At 46.3% G+C, this 9892-nt stretch overlaps 1 protein-coding gene across 1 annotated transcript in view; it reads left to right on the top strand.

Annotated features, from left to right (window-relative positions):
* The first annotated feature begins 994 nt into the window (after nucleotides 1–994).
* Nucleotides 995–9892, top strand: part of KIT (KIT proto-oncogene, receptor tyrosine kinase) — a 126438-nt gene continuing 117540 nt past the window's right edge. The window contains exon 1 of the mRNA XM_078678187.1: nucleotides 995–1148. Within this exon, the coding sequence (XP_078534313.1) occupies nucleotides 1097–1148 (52 nt within the window). The 5' untranslated portion in view covers nucleotides 995–1096. The remainder of the gene's footprint in view (nucleotides 1149–9892) is intronic.

The raw sequence follows: 9892 nt of genomic DNA, 5'->3' as shown, positions 1-9892 counted from the left end.
CGTTTTTTGTCATGCAGATGGGTCTAGGCTACTAGCGTCCCAAGTTTTTGGGGTCATAAGAAATGTTCTACATTAGATGGGGGAGAATCGTTGTTTTTACATAGTTTAACTTTGAGGGGGGGGGGGGGGGGGGGGGGGGGCAGGAAAACTTCCTTAGCAGGGTTTTTCCTGGTGGCAGAAATTCAGGAGCTCACGCCAGGCCGGAAGGGTTGGGGGAGTTGCAGGGTAGTCCTTGGCTGAAGGAATGCAGGGGAAAGATGATTGAGTCATGTATGAAGGAGAGAGAATGGGAGGAAAGGGGATAGTGAGGAATTAATGTATGGATGATAGTTTGGGGACTATTCTTGTTGGGAGGAAGGTTTAAGAGTACGGGTCGGTAAAAAGTGTTATTAGTGAAGGAGGGTTTTTGATCACTTGCTCTAATGTTAATAAGTTCTCCATCTGCATGCCTGTCTTAATGCATCGCCCTTTTGCTCTAACTTGGCCTGCTTGTTCTGCACGCTTTCGCCCGATACAGAACCATTACAAGAACTACCACAAAGATAGGAATATTTGATTACATTATGGCTTCGACAGGTACATGTCGGACGATTGATTCCCGGTGACGTGAAAATTCAGCTTCGCGTTTCTGTGTTATCACATTTTAAAACGTGTAGGACAATGTAAAACATGCGTGTTTTTTATATCGCCTGGAAATCAGTTGTGCAACTGCCTGTCTTAATCGGCGTTCTCGGGGCTCCTGGTGCAGTCACGAGTTTTGAGCGAGGCTCTAACCGCGCATCTGCCCGGCGTTGGGTTATCTATTGGTGGACGGAACAGACCGTTCTCGGACCGGAGGTGTCCAGTGCAGCAGCGGGCGCATGGTTCAGCCTCTCCGGCGGGCGGAGCAGCCTTCCCTGGGAGGAGCCCGAGCCTTCCTCCCTCCACGAGTCCCGCGTTGGCAGGGTGTGGGCGGGTCCCCTCTGTTGTGTACACACACCGCTGGGCGGAGCCGTAGTAGAGCGCAGTTTAGCCGGATTCTCGCCTGTGGCAGCTTTCAGAGTAGAAAGAGCGTGAGCCGCGGAGAGAGCGCCAGCGACCCCGGGACCCTCTGGCCATGGATGCGCTGCTTGGGCCCTGCCTGCTGATGCTGGTGACCCTCCACGCAGGTGAGAGCTGCTTGTTATTTGTGCGCTCTCTGGGGAGAGGATTAGGGGGGACTGGGCTATTGGAAGAAGGTAACAAAGAAACACCTACTTGTGGTGCAAAGACTCCGATAATAGAACGATGTGTGATGGAAACTTTTGCAGAATCCTCGTCTCAGTTGTCCTGTCGATATTTTAGGGTTTGTGGGTGTCCAAGCACTTCCCGGCGTTGTTCTCCGCAGAAGCGCGATCTGCTTCAGGTGTGTTTTGTTTTGAGAGGTGGGTTCGTTGCACGGGGTCAGTGACCTCAACCCCCGGTGGCTTCTGAGATTTTAGCTTGGAGATTGCATGCACGTGCGCGGTATGGCGAGTGGCTGCGCGCGAGGAGCGGGAAGTCTGGCCGTGGAGTGACTGCACGCGCAGGTGAGCAGTGGAAGATGAACAAGGGGGTATTGCACGCGACTGCACGCCTTGGTGGAAGGTTGTGATTGAATATAGCCAAGGTGTGAGTAGCTTGTGGGTGGTCCGGCTGCATGCACGGATGGGCTCTTCGGGTGAATGCTCATACACTTTGTGACTGCATGAAGAAGTTCGGTGCAGAGTAAGGTTGCTCGAATATGGTGAATATTCGGCGACTGTAGGCACTGTCTGGGGATGTGCAGCCACTTTAATTCTCGGCGTTGCCTCTTGGAAGTGGATACAGCCACTCCTCGTGCCCTCTTTTGTGGAAAGGAGCGTTACAGATCAGTTTCTCCAAACTTTTTGAAACCCATGCGTTGTCACGCAGCTGTGTGGGTTCCAGGCAGGTAGATTGTGTTAGGTTGTTTGTTGTTAATGGGGCACCCAAGACCCTCTCTCTGCCCCCAGGTATTTGTCACTACGGCTCTTTTCAAGTCTATAAGGTATGCTTTATGAGCTCTTGTCAGTGAAACCTCAGGACTGGGGCGCGAGCTGTGACGAGTGTCTGTGGAACATGAAAGGGGTGCCTCGAAGCGCCGCACAAGCACGCGAGGCGGCAATGCCACTGGCTCCTCAGGTCTCACTGGAGGCTGGGGGGAGTGGGATGCCAAGGTTCGAGCTGTGCACCCCCCTTCTCCCCCCCCCCCCCTTCTGCCACACTTTCCCGCACTCCTCCGCAGGCTGCTGGCAGTGCAGTCAAAGGACCACGCTGATCTCAGGTGTTTTTTTCTTCTTTTTGTTCCCTGGCTGTCATATGAGCGCGTTACACAAACATCCTTTATCCTGGTGCCGCGGCCTCTCCCTCTGCGACGCGGAGCTCATTTGCATGCCGTAACGATCTTTCCTTGTGTGCATTTTAATATCCGAGCCGTGGGAGGCACGGGACAGTCCCCTTTGTTCACACACAGCTTTTTCAAAAATATCAATGTTGGAGTTTGTTTTATTGTGCAATGTTTTGTTTGATTATTCGGATCTCTTTCCAAGCCCATACGTTTTCATGTCACCTACATGGGAAGTATGAGAGTGTGTGCGTAATTTGGAAAACACATCGTTCGTAGCAGCGATCAGTGCATAGAACTCGAGTTACTTACTAGTCAAGCACCCACTGTGTATAACATATCATATATTATTGGCAGTCGTATAACGCTATCGGTTATTCGCGTGGAGCCAAGCATTTTATGGAGTGATTTGTGTAGCGTTTACAACTATTATTGGTGTTACAATACAGCGCTTTAAGGGGTGTTTTTTGGCTTCTTCCGCACGAATCTAATTATAGACACATTGTTTTTGTTCCTTCTGAAACATGGCTGTGTTTTGCATGTTTAGTTGCCTGTCTTAATTTGTGTAAAATGTGCCTTCCTGTGCGAGGGCAGTAGTCTGGCGGATTGAATTATCTAGACTGATAGCCTGTGGTCACCCCGGAGACCAGCCCAACACACATTCAGGTGTCACCCCTGCCCCAGGGAAGAAAGAATGCAGTTACCGGATAGGACACTCTAAAATCTGTATACTTTATTACCCATAGGCAACAAACAGATTAGCCCATTACTCGACCTCCTGGAAGCCTTGGGCACCTCATCAAGAAACGCTATAGAATGTATGTGGCATGAAGCGCTATAAAAATGAAACCGTTCAGTAGGATCCTTACGTTTGAAGTTTGCACCCTTTTCTGTGTCCAGTTGCAGCATACTATATCATATCCGTTCAAAAATCTGGTTTAGGATATATATATCCAATGCTTCCATATGATCATCCCTCCCCCACCCGGAATGCACTCTGACCAAACCCTGACAGCTCTCACAGGGGAGATGAAAGAGAACCTGGGGAGATTTTTCAATCCGCCATTGACCAAGAATAGTGGGCGATTTGTATTTTTATTAGTGAGCACATGGAGAAATGTCAGTATTCGGACTAGCAGTTATAAAGCAGAAGGAAACTTCCACAAAATGGAGAGAAGTTGTGCAACCATGATGTAGTTATGTGCACCATTGATCTTAAATGGTGATGACTTGGGCAATGGACGTATCAGTGATAACATCTGGACAGTGTGCCAGGCTGGTGTGTGTGAGATGTCTTGGTTCTCTCTTAGTTCATTTCCACAGGCTCGGTTCAGAGGCAGCCCTTGCACACGTTTTAAGCTGGCTGTTCGTAGCTGGCATTGACCCCCCCCCCCCTCCCTCCCCTTAAAGTCCCTGTTCTTCTGTAGAGACATGTGATTTTCCTTTTTTCCTCTGGCTATTGGTGGTGACGAAGGTTGTTGCTCTGGTGCGGCTGAAACACCAGAGTGAAACTGTAGAAGCAGTCATTCCCGGATCAGATAGTGTGCGGAGTTGTTAAGGTTACTTAGAACAGAGAAGACACAACACAAGGGGGCAGTAATTACTCGCCTCCTGGAAACATCTCACAGGAGCTGTGGAGCCTGCATGGGGACTTTTCTTATTCTCCGTCAATTGTGCTTGCATGTGGTTAAGGATTTTGTGTTTGCTCTGTGAATTTTGTCACATGAGTGCGGAGCCAATCAATAGTGCTAGATACTAGCCATTCCTTGCGTATTGTTGCGCGCCACAGGTGCTGCATACAAGGAGTGTAAATGAACAAAAGTTAGCGTTAATGACCGGTTCCAAGGATATTAATGTTATGGAGGCATGAATGTGCAATCTCTCTCACCACCCCCTTCTCCTGTCCCGCTAAAATGTGCGTCTAGTGTACGACATGGGGGAGCCACGATAGACTAACATTTAGGAGTTCTGCATGTGAAAATGTACACCCAGTAGTTCTAAATGGAAATAATTTAGTTAGCGGGTCTTCATATAAATCTGATGTGCATCAGGCTCTCCTTGATCGATGTAGAAACGTCTCCAAAAAGTCTGTTCTCCAAAAAAGTCTGTTGTGAGAGTTGAAGAGGAGCTCCTGAGTCACTGCCTGCATTCAGAGGAATTTGGGGGCATATTAACAAGGGCTTTATCTCTGCTTTTTTGGCTTTAAAAGCCAAAGAAGCGGTGATAAAAATATCACCCTATTAACAACAGGGTGCTAACATGCAAAATCACGTTAGCCCCCTTTTTTTACTACGCTTCCCTCTGCATCTCTAATGAGATGCAAAGTGGGCGTTCCAGAGCAAAATAATAGGAGAAATGTCGCTAAGCGTCTGTATCTCGCAGACGCTTTTAACGCCTGCTATCGCTAGATAATATCGCCTGGTTATCGATAATCAGGTGATATTATCCAGCGATAGCGGGCGTTAAAAAAATTAACGCTAAGCGCTCTTAGTGTTAATTTTCCCTATTCTTTGTTAATATGCCCATTGATTGGCTGTGCTTTGTCAGCATAGGGTTGAAATCAGCAGCAGGCATTGTCACCCCACTGGAGAGTAGGTTCCTGTAGCACATCTTCAGTTCAGCGGAACTACCAAGAGATATTGTGGTACCACGTGATCTTCACACACTCCTATGCATCTTGGACTCAGTGGTTTCTACGGTGTGGGAGCCACTCATCAGATCACGTTAAAAACAACCTAATACAGAGGCAGAGATCACAGGACAAAGATGCCAAGAATAACCTGAATGTCAGTGATCACGTTTTAGTTCAAAAGTTGTATTGTTGTCGACATTCCACTGGTTTTGCTGATATTGTTGATGCAGCACAGGGTCACGAGAACAGCCTTTGCTGTAACACTGATAACTGTGATCAATACCAGGGCTGTCTGTTTATCTTATCTAGTCAGTTTATCTGTCTGTTTACCTTTTAGCATTTCCCCTGTTTGCACAGGCGGTTCGGCAAACAATGGGTTAAGTTTGCATGTAGCGTGTATTTTGAAAATTGCAATAAGTCATTACTAGCCATTCTGATTCGCTGATCCTGGCATTCAATTGTGATGGGCATCGTTTTTTTTTCGTTTTGAGTTAGTGAACGTTTAGGAATTTCTCATAATTGAAGGCGTGACAGCCGAGATCCAGGGTATTAAAGTGATTGCTTGGCTTCTGTAAAGTGCGTTCCTTCACGCTCATTACTTTCATCTCTCCTCTTTAGCACCTTCTTAAACTCATAAAAAAATGCTAGCTTTTCAGTTGCTTTACGTTTGACAGCAGTGTCTTTATTTACACATCCAGTAGCACACGTCATATCCGTATACCATTTTTTGAAAACGTTTCCATGCTCTGTTTTGCCCATTTTGCAACGAGCCATGAGTCTAGGATGAGTTCGATTTTAATGGCTGGCTGGGAGTGTGTTGTGGGTAGAGATGACCGTGGGCGGAGCTGCAAGTCAGCCCGCCCAGAGCTTTATGTGCATGGCTTGCAAAGGCATAGGAAGTTCATTGTAAGCTTTTCAATCTCAGAGTGCCTGTTTATTTTTGTTATCGAGAGGTTGGTTATTTTCCATTTTTACACCCGTGCCTTGTTTGCAAGTCGAGCTTCTGCACGTGGACAGAAGGGACACTTTGTTCTGTTGATGGTCTTGTCACTAAGAGCAACAACACGGCTGCACCTCCAGCTGCTATTGTGGAGCTGCAAAGTGCATGCTTTGGAGTAACTATACACCGCATTCCTCTGGCCTAACAAGACAATTGCATTGTTTTTAAATTAAAGTTTCATTTTGTATTTAGATATTTTGTGAAGCTCTTGTTATCTTGTGGTAACATGGAAGAGCGGAGTACCAAGCTCTAGATATTCAGGGTTCTGTTTTGGTACTAACATGCTTAATACCTGTTGCTTCCTGCTGTGGAGCCCTGTTTGGTATGCACCTCCAACTCTTTTACCCTCTTAAAATGGGTTGTCCCCTGACCTAATAAAGGCTGCTTAAAATTAAACTAGTTGGTCATTCTTCTTTTAAATACAAGAACTTAGTATTTAAGACTAGTCTCCATCTTGTAAAATTAGAGTTTGAAACCCTGCCTAAGATGGTCCTTTCTTGGCCACTATCAGTGAAGATACTGCCTCCTGCATGCCCTTTGCCACCTCTTCTGCATGTCTAAACATCCATTCTTTTTTAAATGAAGTGGGAAGGAAGTAATGTGATCTGTTTTAAGGAAATACATATATTACCTCCCCTCCCCCCCCACCCCCCCCGTACGATCACTCTTCCTTGAAAAGCTTGTACCATATGCTGCTCAGCCAACGGGAGATAGCTGACATGTTCCTGTCTCTTCTAAAGTCACATCCTTTGAGCTACATTGTACTCTAACTCCACGCCACCACCACAGTACAGCATAACAGTAAGGATATACAATTATTTAGTCTGTGCTTTACTGGCAGCATAATAACATTTTCAAGCTCATGAGCAAGTGGAAAATGTACAGTTTTAATATAGCAGACCATTTAGAAAGCACTGAGAATTAGAATTCAGAGAACCAATAAAGCCTGAATTTGTTAAGAACAGAATGTGAATTATGGAAGGTGAATAGAAAAATGCCATTGTGCAACATTCCGTCCATCATCTTGTGTGTTTTGCTCTTCACCCTATGTGGGAAGGGTATGCCCAGACGTGGGTCCCTTGCTCACTAGGCCACTGGAGTCAAGCTATCCTGGCTGAAGACGGCTGATAGCCAGAAACCGGTCCTAGGATGCTTGATTCCGGTCCAGGTAAGACATGGCTTGGCAGTTCGGTCTGGACTGTTCCCATGAGGCACAGGGTCAAGACTGATTTGCATATGGCCATGTCTGAACTGGGGTGGCTTGGTGAGCAAAATAACGATGGATTAAACCCAGATCTGTGACTGGGGGTAAATGTTTTGCCATTGTGCAACATTCCGTCCATCATCCTGTGTGTTTTTAGTTTTTAGGCAGTGGCAGAGCTGGGATTATTTTTTTTTAAAGATGATAAATCGCCTTTCTGGCATTGTTGGAAGAGCCAGACTGGTCAAGAAGTGCTTACAAAGTTGTTAGTGAAGCCAGCACACCTGGTTGCTGGGGCACTGTGTGCATTGCAGGCAGGGTAAGTAGTTCAAGGCGCGGATGCCTTGCAGCGGTGGGCAAGTGATGTACACCACTGAGTCTCTGCAGATAATAATGGTCTGTCGGCCGTGTAAAGAAGGGTTCACAACAGTCTAATGGGGAGGCCCATCAATATGTTTGTCCTTTGTGATGAAGCTAGTGACACCTTTAATTGGGGATACAGAAAAGGGGGTGGTGATGAACAGAGTGTCTGAATTAAGCAGACCACTCTTACCCAGTCCAAAGATCAGGGCTTGATCCATCACCGTTATTTATCTCACTGCCCCATCCCAGCTCAGAACCTGGCTATATGCAAATTAGTCTGTCCCTGGCCCAGTGCACCATGGGAACAGGGCAGACCAAACTACCAAGCCAATTCTTCACCAGAAAGGAGACAAGCTACCGGGGACCGGTTTCTGGCATTTCAGCCTCTTCGGCCCGGCTTGCTTGAATCCTGATGGAGCAGTGAGAAAGGGACTCATGTCTGAGTATACCCTGCCACACCTATAGTGGCCAAAATCGATACAGAAAAGGGGGTGGTGATGAACAGAGTGTCTGAATTAAGCAGACCACTCTTAACCAGTCCAAAGATCAGGGCTTGATCCATCACCGTTATTTATCTCACTGCCCCATCCCAGCTCAGAACCTGGCTATATGCAAATTAGTCTGTCCCTGGCCCAGTGCATCATGGGAACAGGGCAGACCAAACTACCAAGCCAATTCTTCACCAGAAAGGAGACAAGCTACCGGGGACCGGTTTCTGGCATTTCAGCCTCTTCGGCCCGGCTTGCTTGAATCCTGATGGAGCAGTGAGAAAGGGACTCATGTCTGAGTATACCCTGCCACACCTATAGTGGCCAAAAACGATACAGAAAAGGGGGTGGTGATGAACAGAGTGTCTGAATTAAGCAGACCACTCTTACCCAGTCCAAAGATCAGGGCTTGACCCATCACCGTTATTTATCTCACTGCCCCATCCCAGCTCAGAACCTGGCTATATGCAAATTAGTCTGTCCCTGGCCCAGTGCATCATGGGAACAGGGCAGACCAAACTAACACAATTGGAAGGTGCACTAACCATCAGTTTATGTTGAGGGTTGCCGTTGTGAGGATGGATGTAATAGTTTCAGTTCGCACACTGTGTGTGGGGCTTCATCCAACAGCCAGCTATTAGGCATGTGTGTAACCCACCGTGTATGGCTTAGTCCTCGAGCTTTTCAAAGCCAGTTGACAGCACATAGGGCAACAAAGTTTCTGAAGCAAGAGGTTTAAAGATTTTCAGCAGTAGCACCTCCCTTTGTTTCTCTTTCTACCTCCCGCTTACTGACCAAACAAGCCGCAAAGAGCAAGCTATTATTAAAGTGCTAAGACTTGTGACCTGCTCATGCTGACGCGTTTGAGTTGTCAAAGGTTTCAGCACACATTGTTGGTAGAAACGACCGTGATCTGTGCTGATCTTGAAATGCCATGAATGATGGCTACACGAGGAACTGCTCATTTCCTGGATCTCTTGTATAGTTTCAGTGTGTTCAGTTTTGTGTGTTGATGACTTCCTTCTTTATTTGTATATTATTTAAATGTAATTATTCTCAATTTGGCCCCTTTCTTTGCCCCTATGAACTAGTCCAACACACATTCTTTCTGTGTCTGATTTCTGTATCAAGTTCATACCCAGACCCTGTGATATATAAGTTGGCTGGAATTTGAGAAGAATGGATGTGGTATTTGTTTACCAATATATTATCGTTTTAGGCACTTTACCCATACCCTGTGTGGCATGAATAACAAACACTGCAGCTATGGATCCAGTAAGGTGTGACCTAGGAATGAGAATTGCATAGGTGCAGCAGAACACATTTGCTCATGTTTTTTTGTAGATCCGGGGCCACATTATGCAGCAGCACCTCTTCAGGAATCTGTGTACAAAGCTAGCAAGTATTTGAGTGCGTCCAAAAACCACTGATAATTGTGACTTTCTTGCTCTTCTAACACCCTATCTCTTTCATTGACTTTAAAGCGACCCTTCGAATTCTGTTTTGCTTGACATACATGCTTCATTCACTAAGAGATCAGTACATTAAATGAAATGAGATATGAGCGACACATTCAATGGCTCAACTTTAGCAGTTTGCCTCCTGGAAGGGCTTGGGTGCCAAGAAAAATGATGAGCATGCGCCCAGAGTGGACCAATTCTAGTTTCAGAGAATTCAAACTTCACTTGTAAAAAGCGATCACATTTGAGGAACTAGAGTTGCAGGAACAGTTTTGTCCACATGGATCCTGCTGAGCAAAATCTTGTCAGTAAGAAGAAAGGTAACTTTTTTTTCTTGAGAACCCTATCAAAAGACATTGATACACATTTAAAGTAGCAAAATAATT

The sequence above is a fragment of the Lissotriton helveticus genome, chromosome 2_2 (assembly GCF_964261635.1).
Source record: "Lissotriton helveticus chromosome 2_2, aLisHel1.1, whole genome shotgun sequence".
In the NCBI taxonomy this organism is placed as follows: domain Eukaryota; kingdom Metazoa; phylum Chordata; class Amphibia; order Caudata; family Salamandridae; genus Lissotriton; species Lissotriton helveticus.
The sequence above is the reverse complement of the archived record's forward strand: the minus strand, read 5'-3'. Positions and strand labels throughout refer to the sequence as shown.